Source organism: Eptatretus burgeri, chromosome 5, assembly GCF_056783735.1.
Source record: "Eptatretus burgeri isolate ZD-2024b chromosome 5, Ebu_testis_v1, whole genome shotgun sequence".
Taxonomy (NCBI): domain Eukaryota; kingdom Metazoa; phylum Chordata; class Myxini; order Myxiniformes; family Myxinidae; genus Eptatretus; species Eptatretus burgeri.
The window spans coordinates 88,298,990-88,318,920 of NC_140965.1; the positions used below are offsets into that span (position 1 = coordinate 88,298,990).

The 19,931-nt window shown below is 43.4% G+C and overlaps 1 protein-coding gene across 2 annotated transcripts in view; it reads right to left on the reverse strand.

Annotated features, from left to right (window-relative positions):
• Positions 1-19,931, reverse strand: part of LOC147026913 (protein phosphatase 1L-like) — a 154,455-nt gene that overhangs the window by 58,652 nt on the left and 75,872 nt on the right. For both annotated transcript variants that reach the window (XM_085882809.1, XM_085882810.1), the window contains exon 3: positions 13,159-13,320. In XM_085882809.1, coding sequence (XP_085738935.1) covers positions 13,159-13,320 — 162 coding nt within the window. The remainder of the gene's footprint in view (positions 1-13,158; positions 13,321-19,931) is intronic.

The window sequence follows — 19,931 nt, forward strand, 5'->3', positions numbered from 1 at the left end:
GGTGAAGACCCCGTGGGTGTCGGCACATCCGGCCCTGGCGATACGTCTGGCCACGCCGACATTACAGGTGGGGGTCCCACATCGTTCGGCCCGGGGGGGGGGTGAACTCGTTATCTGCATAAAAGACAGCTGTCCACACTCAATCAATCAGAGTCCAACCTCTCCACAATGGGCAAGACCAGAGAGCTGTCTAAGGACATCAGGGACAAAATTGTAGACTTGCACAAGGCTGGGATGGGCTACAGGACAATAGGCAAGCAGCTTGGTGAGAAGGCAACAACTGTTGGCGCAATTATTAGAAAATGGAAGAAGTTCAAGATAACAGTCAATCTCCCTCGGTCTGGGGCTCCATGCAAGATCTCACCTCGTGGAGCCTCAATGATCATGAGAAAGGTGAGGGATCAGCCCAGAACAACATGGCAGGACCTGGTCAATGACCTGAAGAGAGCTGGGATCACATTATCAAAGAAAACCAGAAGTAACACACTACGCCGTCATGGATTAAAATCCTACAGCGCACGCAAGGTCCCTCTGCTCAAGCCAGCGCATGTCCAGGCCCATCTGAAGTTTGCCAATGACCATCTGATGATCCAGAGGAGGAATGGGAGAAGGTCATGTGGTCTGATGAGACCAAAATAGAGCTTTTTGGTTTAAAAACTCCACCTGCCGTGTTTGGAGGAAGAAGAAGGATGAGTACAACCCCAAGAACACCATCCCAACCATGAAGCATGGAGGTGGAAACACCATTCTTTGGGGATGCTTTTCTGCAAAGGGGACAGGACGACTGCACCGTATTGAGGGGGGGGATGGATGGGGCCATGTATCGCGAGATCTTGGCCAACAACCTCCTTCCCTCAACAAGAGCATTGAAGATGGGGCGTGGCTGGGTCTTCCAGCATGACAACGACCCAAAACACACAGCCAGGGCAACTAAGGAGTGGCTCCGTAAGAAGCATCTCAAGGTCCTGGAGTGGCCACCCCAGTCTCCAGACCTGAACCCAATAGAAAATCTTTGGAGGGAGCTGAAAGTCTGTGTTGCCCAGTGACAGCCCCGAAACCTGAAGGATCTGGAGAAGATCTGTATGGAGGAGTGGGCCAATATCCTTGCTGCAGTCTGTGCAAACCTGGTTAAGAACTACAGGAAACATCTGATCTCTGTAATTGCAAACAAAGGTTTCTGTACCAAATATTAAGTTCTGTTTTTATGATGTATCAAATACTTATTTCATGCAATAAAATGCAAATTAATTATTTAAAAATCATACAATGTGATTTTCAGGATTTTTGTTTTAGATTCCGTTTTTCACAGTTGAAGTGTACCTATGATAAAAATTACAGACCTCAACGTGCTTTGTAAGTGGGAAAACCTGAAAAATCGGCAGTGTATCAAATACTTGTTCTCCCCACTGTAGATCGCTCCAATTCCCTGTAGAAATCGCCTGGACGACACGGGCGAGCACTGGATCATGAGCTGATTCCATCGCGACCTGTCTGGCCGTGATCGGCCCGCTTTGGACCTGGCCCAGCGCGAACACATCGACCTGGTCGGCCGACTCAGACGCAGCTGCACCCTCCGCACACGGCAAGCATGAGAGCCCGTCGCAGTTAGCATGCTTCTCGGTGCTTCGGAACTGAATATCATAATCGTAAGCAGCAAGAAACAGACACCACTGCTGTATTCGCGCGGCCGCTACCACCGGTACCCCGCGTTCAGGTCTCAGGATGAATTGAAGCGGTTTGTGATCCATCTGCAAAGTGAAATGCCGCCCCAGCAGGTATTGATAAAACCTCCGCACACCCCAGACGAGGCTGAGAGCCTCGCGCTCGATCTGGGCATATTCCCGCTCTGCTGCGGACAGGGTCCGGGATGCAAAACTAACAGGCCGCTCGGAACCATCGTCCATCCTGTGGGAGAGCACTGCCCTGATGCCATATGCAGAGCTGTCGCATGCCAATAAGAGCGGACGCGCAGACTCGTAGTGCACGAGGACCATATCCTCTGTGAGCAGCCGCTTGACGCCGTCGAACAACGCCTGGTGTGCAGGCCCCCAGGCCCAGCGCTTGTCCTTCCTGAGCAACCACGTTAATGGCGCAAGCTGTGAGCTGAGCCCGCGCAAGAACCTTTGGTAATACTGGGCCATACCAATGAACGAGCGCAGCTGCGTCTTGTCGCGAGGCGGTGGCATGAGCTGAATCGCCTCCACCTTCCGAGGACCTTTCAACAGCCCCTCCGGCGTGATGATGTGTCCGATGTATTCCAAGCGCTGCTTGAAGAACGTGCACTTGTCCCTGTTCAAGCGCAGGCTGCACGCTTCTAGCTTTGTCAGCACTTGGGCAATGTTCGCAAGGTGCTCGTCCGCCGTTTTCCCCGCAATGAGCACATCGTCCAGGTAGGTCTGAGCGGGCAGGCCAATGCAAACCTGATCCATGGCTTTCTGCCACAAGGCTGGGGCCGAAGCAATCCCAAAACAGAGTCGGGTATATCGATAGAGCCCTTGACACGTGTTGACTGTCAAAAGGTCGCTACTCCCTGGATCCATCGCCAGGTGAAAATATGCATCACGCAGGTCTAGCTTCGTGAAGTATCGACTCCCCGCCAACCGTGCATATATTTCATCGATTGACGGCAGTGGATATTGCTCCACGCTGAGCCCCGGATTAACCGTGGACTTGAAGTCCCCGCACAATCGGACGTCTCCATTCCGTTTCAGCACCGTGACGACTGGGGTGGCCCAATCTGAGTACGACACCCATTCGATCACTCCACAGGCCTCCAGCCTATCCAGTTCACCCTTGACCTTGTCCCGCAGGGCATATGGCACTGGTCGTGGTTTACAAAAACGACGAACCACCCCCTCCTTCAGGAAGAGCTTTGCCTCCACGCCCTTGAGTTTCCCAAGGTCGTCGCAAAACAAACCTTGATATCTTTGAAGAATCTTCTCCAACTGATCCTCCCACCGGCTCAGCACGGGTTGCACAAGGTGAACTGCGGCCCAGTCTAGCCTGATGCGGGACAGCCAGTCTCGGCCGAGGAGAGACGGTCCCCTCCCCCGCACGACGTACAATGGAAGCGCGGCGACCTGGCCTTGGTACCGCACAGACACGTCTGCCATCCCGACTGGCGTTATCTTTTCACGGGTGTACGTGAACAACGTGAGGTTTGACCTGATAAGCTTCAGGCCGTTGAGTCTACGCGCGGTCTGTTCGCCTATGATCGACACAGCCACTCCCGTATCAACCTGAAACGTGATCGGCGTTTTGTTCACTTTGATTTCCACCATCATCGGGCGCGCCACCGCCGGGCCAATTGAAAACAGGCTCAACAACAGCCGCTGGTTCCGCCCCGGGTCGCCGAGGTCGCCTCGCACATCGCCGTCCATGACCTTAATGGTGGCCGGCGCCCCACGGCACACACGCTTCAGATGACCCACCTTGTGACAATTTAAACACACGGTGCCTTTATACGGGCACGCACGGCACAGGTGTCGACCTCCGCATCCTAAACACGTCCGCAGGGTCACCTCGCTGCACGTGCGGCCGCGTGGTGACGTCCGACCCGCACTGAAGGTCGTGCGTGCGTCCTGGGGCGCTCGTGACCCCGCGTGGCTGGTGATGGCCCGAACATCCCCGCGAGTCTGCTCGACAGCTGTAGCCATGCTGACCGCCGAGTCAAATGTAATGGCTTCACCCTTCAGCTGTAGAACCGCCGAAACCATATTCGCATCTTGTAAACCAGCAATAAAAGGATCTCTGAGCCGAGCTGGACGCTTCTCTGCCGTGAACTTGCATGCCACGGAAGAATGCTTCACTCGCGCCACGAAAACAGCGACGCGCTCCTCTGCACCTTTCGAGAGGCGATCGAACTGGTATCGAGCGAGCTGCAATGACATCTCCGGCGCCATGTGTGCTTTCATCTTCTGCACAATGTCCCGAAACGACAGCCCGTCATCACGGGGCTTGTCCGGCGCCACCAAATCACTCAGTAGTCGATAATGCTCCGTCAAATGCGAGGCGAGCAAGATCGACTTCTGTTTGCTCTCGTCGACCACATCATTCGCGTGGAAATAGCATCCCAATTGCTCTGAAAACAATTTGAAGTCGTCTCCGACGAAAACGGGCACATGTCCGTTTTCAACCATCCTCGTCAGCCAACTGTGGTGTACTAGGTGCAGTGGAACACGAGAAGCAAGAGTGTTAGCAGCAACTCTGCTTTATTGCGCGTCCTGATGTACATTCCTGCCACCCCTAGCGGGCGAGTCATGATATACGAAAACCCAATCACGTGATACAGCACATGTATACAGTTCAATACAATGGACCCAAATTACTCTCAAACTTGTTCCAAAAGATTCTTTATAATACGCAAATCACCCACGGAATGAAATAGATCTTTCTTTTCATTGCCTGCAAAACTCCCATTTCAAATATAATAAAGGCTGTCATTACAGCTCAAGGATGATTAGCACTGCAGCAATAGCTGCAGCTGACATTAATGTAAAATTCAACAGGGACATCAACGCCTTCCCCTCTCGGTGGTTGTAAGAGCAGATTGGTTTGACCTCCGTGAAGAGTGGATATGAAAAGTAATGAATGAAGTTGGTGGTAAAAGGCTAGAACTCTTCACACTCAAACATTTGAGACAACTTTGCACAGAAATTGGAAAATGCTCTCATGGACCAAGCAGCCTTTCCATTGAGATAGGCAGACATTTGAGACACCTTTCCACAGAGATCAGCAAGTAGATTCCAGGCACCTTCCCACAGAGATTGTCATGCGCTCTCATGGACCAAGTAGCCTTTCCACGGAGATCTCAACTCTGCTATCAACACTTTTCGACATACATCTCAACTCTTGCAACTCGGCTCTGATCTCGACTAGTCTTATTTGCCGGGAGGTTTCAAATCTGCTCTCGGCTCATCTCATAAGCTGGGACTTTTGATTCATCTCACTCTCGTCCATCAAACTCCCTTTACCAGGGGTCCTTTTGGCCAAGCATGCCCTCATGTCTACCTTTTCGGACTGTGAGAGCCACCAAGGGGGAGCTTGAATGCTGCATGAGTCTGCATGCGGTGTGAGGTGTGTGGGTCTGAAGGCGGCATGAGCTTACACAAATCTGTGTAAGTTGAGGCAGGATCCGTACCCATGCTCCACTCTGCACTCTATCTATGTTTCCCTGGAATGATTGACAATGTGCTATGTCCTATGTAGAGACAAGGTTAAGACCATGTATGTGGGCTCCATAAGCTTTAAGAATAAATACTGTTCTCTTGTGCCTTGCTAATGTTTCTGTTCCGTGATTTCTGTTCATCCATTGCAAATACATGCTCATGATTGCTATAATAAATACTTGCCATTGCTGATTGAATAAACCTTGCTGTGCTTTTGAATTTGTGCTAGTTAAACTGTTAAACATTTCCGACCTACTCGCTTTTGTCCTTTCCTCCATTGGTCCAACATTGTGTGGAAGTTTATTTATATGGGAAGTTTTTCCCCCACTGATTGGCTCCGTGATTAGCCAACAACCATACACAATAAATAGACGGGTGGCTGTTGAGGGAGTGACCCCTAATTAGGGTTGCTATGCCAATGGTAAGGAAAATGCATAATCAAAGGAGCGAAAACCTTGCAAGGCTCGGAAGGTTGAACAGGCAGCCACGGTTGCCGAGAAACCTATAAGACGGCAGAGTTATCTATGGCCGGCGGCTTCGGGACTGCAAGTTGGCTCAAGATCCGAGGCTTTTTCTTGAGGAAATGTTTTATGGCCGGATGCCCTTCCTGACGCCAACCCTGGTCGCCTCTTACGACACACAGGGATATGGTACACCTATTCTAACCGGGGCATACACCGGGACCAGTACACTGGCACTCATTTTGCCGACCTCGGAAGGATGACAGGCTGAGTCAACCTCCTGGTGTTAATTCAGCAGCCAATGGGGCTTGAACCTGGGATCCCAAGCCGCCACCCTAACCACTAAGCCAACACCAGGCTTAAATATATATATATATATATATATATATATATATATATATATATATATATTACACACACACACACACACACACACACACACACACACACACACACACACACACACACACACACACACACACTTTTCAACTTCTCAATGAACCTCAAGTGACTTGTTCAAAATATAAATTTAAAATGTTGAAAAAGAATTTACCATGGTGCCTCCATTCGGATGGTTTAATAATTTACTATTTTGTGATAACTGTGGAGAACATATGCATGCTAGAAAGTTTAGAAGTTCAGTGAAAGCTCTAATTTTGAGGGCAAGAGGAGAGGCCAAAGGAAGCATGACATCAGTTGGAAGCTTGTGAACTTTGCAAGAAGTAAGGACCAAAGCACCTCTGGTTCATGCAGCATGTCACACTTACTGTGATCTACATGCTGTAATAAGACATGTGGTATTGGCGATAATAGGGTATTGCACTTGGATCAAACGTGGATGTCTACTGGAAACTGCAAACATGGCTTCAACAAAGGCCAGCACAGAGTTAGAATAACGAACCCGAAAGAAGACCAGGGTTTGACCTCGACAGCAAGCCAATATCTCGGGCCAAAAAAGAGAAGATAAAAACCCAAGGGAATATGTTCACCTTGCCAATGGAAATACAGCATTTTCTCTCAGAAGCCTCACCATCCAAGCCTTGTTGGATGGAATGCATTAGCGTATTCTCCTTCAAGAAAATTGAAACTCAATTGATAGCTGGTAGAAATAAAAGGAATGAAGTACAGTATTATTCCTGATCATTAAGCAGTTGGGTTGTTCAGCAGAGTTGACTTTTATGAATTTTACTGATGGTGACATGGAAGTGCTTTATGGTTAGGGTGGTGGGCTTGGATTCCAAGGATCCTGAGTTCAAACCCCACTTGGCTGTTGAATTAATACCAGGTGGGGTTGACTCTGCCTGTCATCCTTCCGAGGTCGGCAAAATGAGTGCCAGCTTGCTGGTATCCTGTGTCGGAGTGGCGACCCATCCAGGATTGTGCCCGAAACAAAGGAGACTGCTTAGGTAGCACCAACGCTCTGCACAAAGTATGTCCCAATGGATGGATGGATGGATGGATGGACATGCAAGTGTGCATGGTGCTGTGCAATCGGCAACTTACAAAAGTCCACAAGTTAAGCTTGGATGAGTAATCTGTAATTACCCATGGTGCATTTAAAAATATAGAATGAGGAGACAAACTTTTGTTGTAGTGCAAGTGCACAGCATGTTTGTAATGAGACATCACATCATGTGTCCAGTGGAGTATTGACGTGCAAAGCACCAGACAAAGCACATCGAGTAACACTTTTAACACAAGAAAAGTGCACAGAGCATGTACACCATACAGAAGAGAGGTGCACGGCATACAGCATGTACAAATTGTACATGGCAAAGAAGTAAATGTCACGGAGTAGTCCCTTTTTTATTCTACTGCTAGAATTTTTTGGAAAGTATTGATTTCAGGACAGATATGTTTATTATCCATTCCGATATAGCAATGATTTCCTATCACAATCTAACAAGTGAAGTGCAGCTTTTCCGTTAAGCTCGGTTCTGTTTATGCTTTCGTCAGACATTTCGATTCACTTGGTCTTTACGAGTCCATCTTTAAAATGAAAGATCAAAGAAAAAAAGTTGAAAATCGTACAAGAAATTGTTTTAAAAATCGATGAGCAAACTGTAAATGGCAAATTTGTTAACCATTTCATGCTTCAGGAATTTGTGATTCAGCATTAACACTTAAAATTTGCAATGGCAAAATGGCCAATATATTTTTTAAGTTTATTACAAATGGTCAATTAAAATTTGCCAAAGAAATGGAAACACATAATTCAACAAAACTGAATTTAAAAAAAAGACAAAGATCTTAAAACCTGCATGATAAATTCTACAAGACCCCTATAAATTACTTTTAATGTCTTTCACTTTTATACTCGTTTATGCAGTCAGTCACTTTGCTAATGCCTTCAAACTGGAAAGAACGGACCACACTCAGTGGCGGTGTGGTTAGAGCATTTGCTCCGATTGAGATCCTGGCAGAGTCCTTTACTGTTAGCATATGAGCATATTTGATATTAGCAGTCACAGTAAAACATAAAAAAATGGAAGGTGAGACCTCAGGAGATTTTTCCTTAATTAGGGAAATGAACCGTTTTCTTCAGGTTGTTCTATCAAAGTATTACCCCCATGGCTTCAAGCATTAGTGACGCACAGTCATCTCATGTCACCCCCTCATCCCCATGCACAACCTATTATTTTACCCCCCCTCCCCCATTGGCAATGCCTTGCCCAGCGCTCTTACTTGCAGGTTATTGTTTCCCCTACTCTCCTCTTTTCCTCTTCATTTTGTTCCACTATCGCCGCAATTCGCCAATGTCTGTTCGTACCCTCCGTCATCTCATTAGCCTAGAAAAGAAAAGAAAAATTGTCTCACAGACTACAAAGAGAAAAGTCACGTCACAAGATCGTGTTGCTGGCACCCGGAGTGCTCCGTGGAGTTATGTCACTTTCCTGCCAAGTACACCAGCTGTCTTTATCTGAAGTCAAGTCCATAGTTGTCCAATTTCTCTGTCTGCATTTAATCACATGTTCGTGCAACAGCTCCCCCATGAGCCTTCGACCCTGTAAAGAAAAAGAAAAGAAGAAGATCCAAAAAAAAAAAAATACAAGTTAAATAAAAAACACAGGAGAGATTAGTCATAGAAATATAGGAAATGTCATACAACGGTAGTGCATTCTCAATTACCATTCCATGGTACCAGCCCTTTATACCCAAGCCTCTTTTTCAAGAACAAACACAAGGAGACCTTTGAAGTCCACATTAAATGATGGTGCAATAGAGGATGACTGTGATCATGGAGGTGACACCACCCAATATGCAGTTCATGCTAAAGAGCCAAATAAAGTTGCAAATAAATGTTAAAATGCATTTTCACAATCTTGCCTCACCTCAAGCTGATACCAGGCTTGACCCTCGGGTTTCAATCGCCATTGAAAAAAACAAAAAACAAACACCCATGATATTTTGTGTGCAGTCACTATCTCGAAAACCTCTGGCTACAACAGTGAATACTGAGACTGCATTTGTGGAAACACCCCTCAATAAGTACAGGCTATTGACTCAAGTGGTTGAGACTTCCATGTTGGATATGTTCCACAGAGTTTGATCTACAATGTCAATTGGGATTGTATTTTTTGCTGGGGGAATTTATTTTTTAATTTTTTAATAGATCCCGAAGGAATGCATCGTGTTTAGTCTGCTTTTTGAAGAATAATTATTTTTCCATTATTATTATTTTTTTAATTACATATATATATATATATATATTTTTTTTTTTCAGATAATGTATTTAATTTGTTTTTTCCCATTTATCAATATTTTCCAATTATTTACTTTTTCAATTTTCAAATATTTTTCTCTTTTTTTTAGTTTTCAACAATTTTTTTTTTTCAATTATTTGATTTTCCATTTTTGTATTATTATTATTTAAAGCAAGGTCCTGCATTTTGGAAACAAACAAAAAAACCCCCCCAAAAACAGTTATTTTCATTAAGAGGCATAATTTCAAGTGCTACCACTTGGCTAACATTATGAGATAGCTATACCGGGAACCATGAGCGATCTCCGATTGCAGCCTTTAGTTTCATTCTAGTTTTAATTTTCCTCGTCTTGCATTACTGGAAGCTCCGAGTCGAGATATTGTTATATATTGGACCCCAAACTACAGCAAAGTAGTAGGTGAATGGACACAGTTTTAATTGCAATATTCTATAAAGTAGAAGTGACAGCTCCGCTATTAAAATGAGCAAATACATAATTCATTCAAGCTAATTATAATTTAATCAATTTTCTTCGTAACTGAAACTATGTCATGCAATTTGCAAACATCATTTGTATCAGGATTTGACAGAACCTGGATATTCCCTGATGAAGGACATTGTGTCGCTAATGTGAGATTGATAATTTGTTTATTTGAGATCTTCTTGGGTCTTCAATTAAATACGGAGACCAAGGCCCATGGATTTGGTGGCACTTTTAGCATTAATTGCATTCAAATTCGACTTCTCATTCCCTGACGGATACCACATATACTATTTTATTCAATATAACGAAATATCCATGATAACTTAGCATATACAGATCTAAGCAGAGGGTGGTGGATGAAAGAGGACAAGAGTGAAAAAAAGAAGCAGATGGGAGGGTAATTTATGAGGAAGAAGGAGTGGGGGAGGATGAGGGTCGCAAATCTTTTGGCATTAATCATAGAATGATTCCCACTTCTTGTCCTCTGCCCCACCGACAAGGTTGGAGACAGGGAACATTAAAATGAGCTCTGACCGAATAACCGATCATCTGTCCATGTACTTTTGTGTACGCAAAATTTCAAAAACCGTTTAACATTTAGCTTTGATATTGTAGACATCTATTCTTCATGACATTGTCTAAACCTGAATAGATCACTGCTGTGATTGGCTGAATTATGTTGCCATTGCAACCATCACAGTAACTTGGCTTGTGTACGTGATATTTCAAAAATGAAAACCGTTAAACATTTAGCTTTCATATTACACAGGTCTATTCCTCATACCTCCTAAAAAAGGTGGGGGACTTAGAGTATCAGCTCCTTGTTTAGGATGGTCATGCTGGCTTTTAAAAATGGACTTTTTGTTTCCACAAAGATCAAGATGCATGGAAGAGCAAGGTTGAACTGACAGCAACGTAGCGGGGTAACAATTTGGCACAGCTCGGAAGGAAATGAACAAACAGAAGAAGGATCGCTGAAACCATAAATTAAGAGGGTTGGGTTCGGAAGGGTTAAGGGGGTATAAAGATCACATGTCAGGATGAGGGACATGTCACTGCCTGCTTGAAGCCTTGGAGGGGAGAGTGGGAAAGAATGGCTTCTGGAAGGTGTTCCACAGACAAAATAAGTGAGGAGCAATGGAGTTGAGGTTTTGCAGTCAGCCTGGATTTTGGAAGTTTAACCAGGAGGGGGTTACTGAGAGAACGTGTACATCCTGGAGTTGCTGGGGAGGGTCAGACGACTCAGACAGCAGAGGGAGCAATATTGGAGAATAAGCAGTAAAAAAGACAGAGAGACCACCGACCTGCCTGCGATGTGAAAACAACAAACCTTATGCTTCGGCCTCATTGTGGGAGATTGCAATAATGTTGAGAATGGTATATTCCACAGAACTCCAAAGAGACAGATGTGATGCTGGGGTGTCAACCCCTAGAAGAGAGCAGTACTCCGTTGAGCTAAGGACAAAAGCCTTGTAGATTGTTGGTAACTCCAATTTTCCAAGAAAAGACATGGATTGACAGAGGATTCCCAGTCTGCGGCTGGCTTTGGAGGCTAATTTTGCCATGTGGTTGGCCTCGGAGAGGTCAAGAAGTTCAGGAGACTGAACCTCTTCCAGTGGTTGACCATGGAAATAGGTGTTGTTAGTTTGACAATCCTTCTGGAGCGACAGGGTGGCACAGTGAAATTTTCCAGAATTGAAGGACCAGCATCCATTTATCTCCATTTATCAGACCAGCATCTACTCAATTCCAGAAATAAGCAGAGTGATAAGGACACCAAGCAATGGTGTGGAGTGGTACAATGGTACACAATGTGGAGATGTCTGCAAAAAAGGAAGGTTTTCCTGAGCATTTGAGAGGTCGTTTACATAGATTAGGAACAAAGGGCCCAAGACAATGCCTTGGGGAACTCCAGCCTTCACTGGGAGAGGGAAGAAGAAGGTTCCATTGATGGCAAAATGTTGACTACATGAGTGGAGGAAGTCAGCAATCCAGGAATGAATGTGGCCTTGTATTGGCAAGCAAAGCAGGATGCCAGACTGTTGAATGCCTGAGATATGGCGAATGAGATGGTCCTGGCCTCTTGCTTGAGATTTAGGGCCTCAAACCATTGCTGATTACTACTGGTGATTACTCCAACCATTTAGGGACTCCAACGATATAGCAGTAATCTCTGTTCTGCTGTACGAGTCATAGAGTTAGACGTGGATGAAATGAGAAAAGGAGACTGATTGGTTTTGATAGTATATGTCTGAGAAGAATACTTGGGATTCGCCGGATGCAGAGAGTAACCAACGAGGAAGTGAGGATAAAAAGTGGACAGAGAAAGTTAAAGGAGCTGGTTGAAGAGTGGTGTCTGATGCGGGCTGGGCATGTGTGGAGGATGGGGGAAGATCAGGTAGCCAAAAAGGTGGAGATATGGATGCCAGGAATAAGGATACCAAGAGGAGGCCAAAGAGAAGATGGAAGGATGGGATTAAGGAAACGGCTAACCAGTGAGGAATCCAACACACAGAAATGGAGGCTCAGGATTGTAAGCTTTGGAGACGAAAGGATCCACAGAGTGGATGCAGTGCTGAACTGGCAGGAGCATATTGAATGAATGAACGAATCATTGCTGAGAGAGAATACAGCAGAATGTCCATTGTTGAGTGACTGGGACATAATCCAAACTGATGGTCTGAGATCAAGCTGTTTGAAAACTTGAAAGATGACATCCTTATAGAGTCAAAAGCCTAACTGTTGAAGTTGAGCTGGAGTTATTATCCAGCATTACAAAACTCTGCACAAAAGAGCTCAATGTGAAGGTCACAAAGATTAGGTCAACACTCTTGCACATGTTCTCTTACCTGACAATTGGTGCTCAAGTTTTTTTTAAATTTTTTAAACAAATGTTGAGGCTGATGGAGGGTCAAAATTGTAAAACAGAGCAAAGTGGGGCAAAGGGGGAGCAGGTTGACAAGAAAACAGATATTTTGCATTCCTGGACATACTTTCACATTTTTGTGTGCAGACTGCAAGTTAAGGTTTTTTTCTACTCCGTCAATGGTTCAAGGTCACTGGGCCTGCTTGCAAAGATATTGCAGGGACAAAACTCGTGCAAATGCAAGGATTTTCCCTGCCTCCTCGGCCATTTCATGAACAATCATATGCTCTTAATTAACAAAACAATGTAATATTTGCTATACGGCCTGATGCTGGATATGATATCAACTGGAGTTACATCACTGTACAAGAAGCATGTATGGGAGCACACAGCGATGGAGTTAGAGAAGGGGTCAAAAACTCAACATCTGCATTCTAATAACTCTGACAATTTCCCAAGCCTTTCACTTCCATACCTGCTCGCTTGATACGCCCACGTTCAGGCTGGAGGTATGGCTTGTGTTCATGCGTTAGTGACAGGGCCTTTCCATCCGCAGAGCAAAGGACGGCACGTGAGTCTCCTACACTTGCCACGGCTAGGCCTTGGTGCCAAATCAACAGCAGCAGCAAAGATGTGCCTGGAAGAGATGTCGGGATGGAGTTTATAATTGCAGTTATGTTCATATTCAAGGCCTATTGATTCAGTGTGCAAAATAAGAAGAATATATGTGGGATTAAACATCGAGTCACATTTTGTGAACTACCTTTTCCACATTTCGCAAAAGCTTTGCTGAAAATTCTCAAAAAATAAAGCTGAACAATGAAATAAGCAGTTATGACATCATGATGCTGTGAATAAAGTTTTGTAGTGGGAGGTAAAAGTGGATTACAAAGCTTGCTTAACACAATGCCCTTTCCAAAGACAATAAGTGCATAAAGCATGTTTTTAGAAACTATCATGAATTACAATGGGTGGTTTGGGGGAGGGTTGTGGAAGAAAATCCACAATGTGGTGTGATGCATAAAATATAATGGTAGCTTGCACACTAACAAAGCTCTAAAATAAACAATCTGTGCACCTTCAAATAAGAACCTCACCTGACCTTGGATATAATAAGCTCAAATGAGCTAAGATCCTCGTCCTCTTAATGATGACGTCATAAAAACGAATATGACATCATTGTGATGCATCAGGTTTGCGATAAATTATCTGTGCTAATGCCTGGCTTGATTCCCGCAAACAAAATTAAAACAGCTTGCCGAGTTTCGGAGATAATGGAATAGGCGATTTTCATTAGCGGCGATATTTTGACGTCAACTCTTTTTCTCGGAAGAATTTCCAAAATCGGAGATGGTTACTGCCTGCTCGTGGGCTTTCTGCAAATATATGGCACGTTTCACGAGGATACGATGAAAACTCTGGGTTGTGAAACAACAAATGTCAAAAAATAGGAATGACGTCATAAAAATTGATATGACGTCATAGTGATGCCACGGAGTGCGGTAATTCATCTCTGCTAATGCCCTGTTCGATTCCCGCAAACAGAATTCAAAAAGCTTGCCAAGTTTCGGAGATAAATTTTTAGGCGATTTCCATTAGCGGAGATATTTTGACATCATAACTTTTTTTCTCGGAGGAATTTTCAAAATCGGAGATGGTTACTGTCTGCGCAGGATATTTTTACATAGATATGCCAAGTTTCAGGAAGTTTCGATGAAAACTGTAGGCTGTGAAACAAAAAAGTCCACAAGAAGACGATGAAGAACAACAACGTGAGTAAGACTTAGAGACCCTCCACGAGGATCTAAAAATTGATTCTGAAAGGGAGGATTGAGAGATAAAGGGAATAAATCTGGGGAACCACAGAAGTTTGTGTGTAGTGTATAAGGGTTAATCATTATTTTTGATTCCTCATTATCAGGCCACAGATTTAAGGATCACAGCTTGCAAAATGGCTTTCTTGTTCGGGCGAAGTGTTAACACCAGAAACGTCAGCTTCTCCTTTCTTCCCACGGTGGTTAACATATACAGTACTTCGATCAACGTTCTGTCTATTCCATCCATTAATAATCATAATGTGGTTTACTTTATGTCTTTGTCTCTTTATTATCCCTTCATCCTAAATAATTAAATGATGACAGAGATCATCTTAACTGGATCTTACAAGTCTGAAGACGACGATGGTTCACGAGAGGTATTTGACGATGTAGATTGTTTCAGAAGTCAAGGATGAGACAATGTGATAATGTTTGACCAAGTTATAAAAATGATCAACATGATGTGGTACGAGTGACAGGTTATTAGCTGCAAAATGTCGAAAACCCGGTTTCGTTGAATAACTTTAAAAATTTGACCTTTGCATAACCTTGAAAGGTCACAAAACAATGTTGTGGACATTAAAATAAGGAAACAGGATACGTACTATAGCTTATTGGAGTTAGTTCGTCGAAGAAGGTCGAAAACCCGGTTCGATTCCCACAACTTTGAAAATTTGACCTTTGTGAACTTTAAAGGTCAAAGGTCAAGGATTATGACCTTTGGTGCAAAACTTCCTCCGGAACATTCCAGGAACAATATAACGTCATATAGGCTATATGGCATTTCACACTCTTCGGATTATCCATACTTTGATGAAATCAGCGTTAAAACAAATTTGAAGGGGGCGCCACGGGCAAGGTGTTCGAGATAGAGCAAAATGGTTTCAAGACTTTAGGTGGGGAATGACCTCAAGATTATGCATACAAAATATTGTCATCCTAGCTCTCAAAGTTTGGGCGGTCGTACGATTTTTATGTCAAAATTCGAAATTTTCTAAGTTCGTGACCTTGTGACCTTGACCTTCTTTACCTTGGGACGAAAAAAAAAAAATCGAGCTCCGTGGGGCTATGCAGGTGCTATTGGGCTAACCAAATACCAAAACCCCTGCCAGATTCGACAAACCCCCTAGAAGATGCAAATTGAAATTGGCTACCCCCTAAAAACACAATTCGCAATTTTCTAAGTTCGTGACCTTGTGACCTTGACCTTGGGATGAAAATGAAAAATCGAGCTCTGTGGGGCGATGCAGGTGCCATTGGGCTAACCAAATACTGAAACCCCCACCAGATTCGACAAACCCTTCGGAGAAGATAATTTTTTACGTCAAAATTCGCAGTTTTCTAAGTTCGTGACCTTGTGACCTTTACCTTGGGAGGAAAATGAAAAATTGAGCTCCGTGGGGCTATGCAGGTGCCATTGGGCTAACCAAATACCGAAACACCTGCCAGATTTGACAAACCCCCGAGGAGAAGATGCAAATTGAAATTGGCTACCCCCTAAAAACACGTTTATTTGGGGCGTGGCTCCGCCCATAATGGGCGCACCATTCCCATTCTCAGGAAAACACAACTTGATCATGATATAAACCTCCCACCAAAATTTTATCAGGATCGGATCAAAACCCAGGGAGCTATGCTCGGGACAGACAGACAGACACAACAATAACGAATATAGTGGTCACTTATTTTTTTCGTGAAAATATTTTTTCGTGAACCAATATGCGTTGAAGAGGAACTGCCACAGTAAAACTATTATCTGCTTTTGTATCATCATTATACATTCCTTTCCTTTGACTATATCCAGGATCTGTGTTTGTTCCCATTGGCATATCAGGAATAAAATCTTCGACAGCCCCCTTTCCCATTCTATCACCGAATTAATATCGTGTAAATTTCATCATTTCAGATGCAGCAGAGACAAAATCAACCGCTTCAACTTCTTGTGCTCCAATGTACAAACGAACATTATCAAACATTTTCCACAATAAATAATTTATGAGTGTAGCGTTTGTGTTATTCGCAGCCTTAGTGAATGTAAATTTACACAAGAAACTTTCGGCTAGATTAAAATAAGTTTGTTGATTATTTATTTCAAAACTTTTTGTTCCATTTGCATTCCAGTCTGTTCCAGTTATTGCATTTACCTTGAAGTAGTCTTCTTTTTTGGTAAAGTTTGAGATGACAATGGTATCATCCAAATCATAGATACTATCAATTGCTTCCATACTTGTATTTATTTAGGAAAAAAGATGTTAAAACTTTTGAAACCCTGACCCAAGTATTTCAATTATTTTCTGTTGTTCTTGGGGAGTCAACTGAGTTTTGCCTTTCTTAATTGATTTTATTGCTTGCAATTTATGGGATTCCTTTTGGGCATCTTTTATACTCTTTATAGCACCCGCTTCATTTCCCACAGCAGAAGCAGTTGAACCAATTAGGTCTTTATGTTAAAGAATAGTTGAACCTATACCAATTAGAGCATTGGTCCCCAACCTGCGGCCCGCAGAGCCCTACACTGCGGCCCGCGAGGACTTTCCAATCAAAACACATTTCCATGTAGCAATTTTAAAGGGGTTTACACAATGCCACTGCCGGCCGGCGCCATGACCTGAAAAGCCTTACACAATGCCGCTGCCGGCCACTGCCGCTTACCGCCGGGAGGAATCAAATCAATTTGCATCAATAAAACTCAATAAAATGCATCAATTTTTTCTGGCTCCCAACATCCTTGGGAGTAGTGAATGCGGACCGTGGGATCAAAAGGTTGGGGACCACTGCATTAGAGTATCAATTATCCCATCTCCTTTTTTTCTAAATTGATGTCCGACACCCCTTTGTCTCTTAAGGCCCAGTCACACCTTGACGTTTTAGCCAACGTATGCCGATTTTTGAATTTTTTTTCTAAAACGCTGGCACACGTTGAATACGTTATGGGTAAGTGTTGATAACATTGAGAGCACGCTGAAAAACACTGCCATACGTCGTTGTATGCTGGCTTTAAACGTTGTACTTTTCGGTTGTCCTCAAATTTTTGCATGCTTGAAATTTCACGACGTATGCTGGCGTATGACTCACACGTTCCGCTACGCTGGCCACAAGTTGTATGCACGGTCTGCGATCGTTGACAGACGTCAACACATGCTACTTGTAAGTTAATCATAAGTTGAGACACGCCGAGGTAATGTCTAGCGTACCCAAAACTTATTTCTAACCTATGATTAACGTGTTGTTGGCACGTTACGCGATCGTTGCCACACGTCGACAGACGTTACTTTTAAATTCTCATAGGCTGAAAGACGTCGGTATAATGGATCCTCCTTGCGTCAGCGTCCACGGCCACGGCCAGGACACTTATTTGCAGCATTCTTCAAACTTTTCTTCGGCATGACAAGGATGTTCACACTTCGATGTCTAGCTTGGCTATGATTCCAATTGTCCATCGGCAGCGTCTATTTAAAATAGTCGAGTTTGAGCGTTTTAACACGTTCAGAAGAAACGCTTCAAATTTCCAAACCCCAGCGTCAAAAAACAAAGGCGAGTGACAGCAATTTAAATCGTTCATTGTAAACAATGAAAATAGTTGAGTGGTACCGTTTAAAAGTCGTTGAGTGCAAAAAAAAATCCAATTGTTGAGCGCAAGCATCTACTTTCAATAGTGGAGTTTGAGCGATTTAGCACGTTCAATAGAAACGATTAAAATTTCCGAGCGCCAGCGTCAAAAAACAAAGGCGAGTGACAGTAATTTAAATCGTTCATTGTAAACAATGAAAATAGTTGAGTGGTACCGTTTAAAAGTCGTTGAGTGTAAAAAAAAAAAATCCAATTGTTGAGCACAAGCGTCTACTTTCAATAGTGGAGTTGCAGCCATTTAAATCGTTGAGTGGCAGCCTATGAATAGCAAACCCCACGTCACCGGCAAAGATAAACTGCTGCACGATATGGATAAGTTAGGCTATCGTTGGGCATAGTTTGTGAACGCCGGCTACACGATAATTATTCGTTGGTATACCGTATCTATAAGTTATCGAAGCGCTCTATGCACATTATTAGTTCATTGTGCATTTGTCCAACCCGTTATGAATAGACCGAAATCGTAAAAACAAGCCATAGCTCATTGTTGAAAAAGCCCCATAAAAAAATAAGCCGCGAAGAACTTCGAACAATGGTGCAAAGAAGTCTCCTACCCATGGACACGCGGACGCAAGGAGGATCCATCATAACCCACACCCTCCCCCTCACACTCACTTACTACTGCCAACATGAACAAACTACTACTAATACTAATACTGATACTGCTACTGCTGACATGGACATTGACTCAAAAAGGACTCGAAAACACTGTTGGGTTCCCCTTTTATGAACACCATTTTTATATACCAATTCCCAAAATCGCTGGGAACACGTCTTTATATGGCAGTTGTAAGTTAGAAACACGTTCATTTATTTTTTTTGTCGACCGGAAGACGTCATTGGAATACGTCTACATACGTCAATGTGTGTTGGGACTACGTAAAGAATTGGTTCAAAGCACGTCAAACATAAGTTAGAAATAAGTTTCGCGTAAAAAAAGACATTACCGCGACGTGTTTCGACTTATGAGTAGCTTATAAGTAGCCTTTGTGGACGTGTGTAAGCGTCCGCATATCGTGTGTACAACTTATCCCCATCGCATGCGGAACGTATGTCATACACCAAGTACGTCGTAAAATTTTGAACATGTTTAAAATTTCTTGATTCGTTGGTATAAGTTATCTATAACACAACGAAACGTTCTGTGTCCATTACTAATGCGTTATACATAAGACCAAGTCGCTATGAATACGTCCGAATATTTTAAAAAAAACATCATAAGTTCAACGTAAGCCAGCGTTTTACATACATTTTAATACGTTGCAATCGCTGGCTAAAACGCCAAGGTGTGACTGGGCCTTTAGGTTTATAGTATCCTCTACCAAGATACATACCTTCACCCTTGTAGTATGGGGAAAGGAACATCCCATCCCCTGTAATTATTTTATATTTTCCCAACTCGTGTTTCCTCACAATAACCATCGTATTTCTTTATTGGAAAACTTCACGTAGGTGTATTCTGATGGATATAATTTCTCCATTAAAATAAATCCTGTGATTATCTTGGTCGGTTATCCTAAAATTTACTCTGTATATGGTTTTTCCTGACACAGGGAGATAAAACAGATTTTTGGGTTCCATATTGAATTTATAACCAATTGGGCTTGAGTATGTGCTGAATGATAATATGGTATTTGTTCTTATTCCATCATAAGAAGCGCCATCAATCAAATCACAGTGAATTAATACCAAATTTATTCCGGAGGATATTTGAATGACATTATCACTGTAAAACGTCACATTAGTTTCAATCTTTTTTGATGAGAAACCCAATAACTCTCTAAATGAATTATCAATTGTG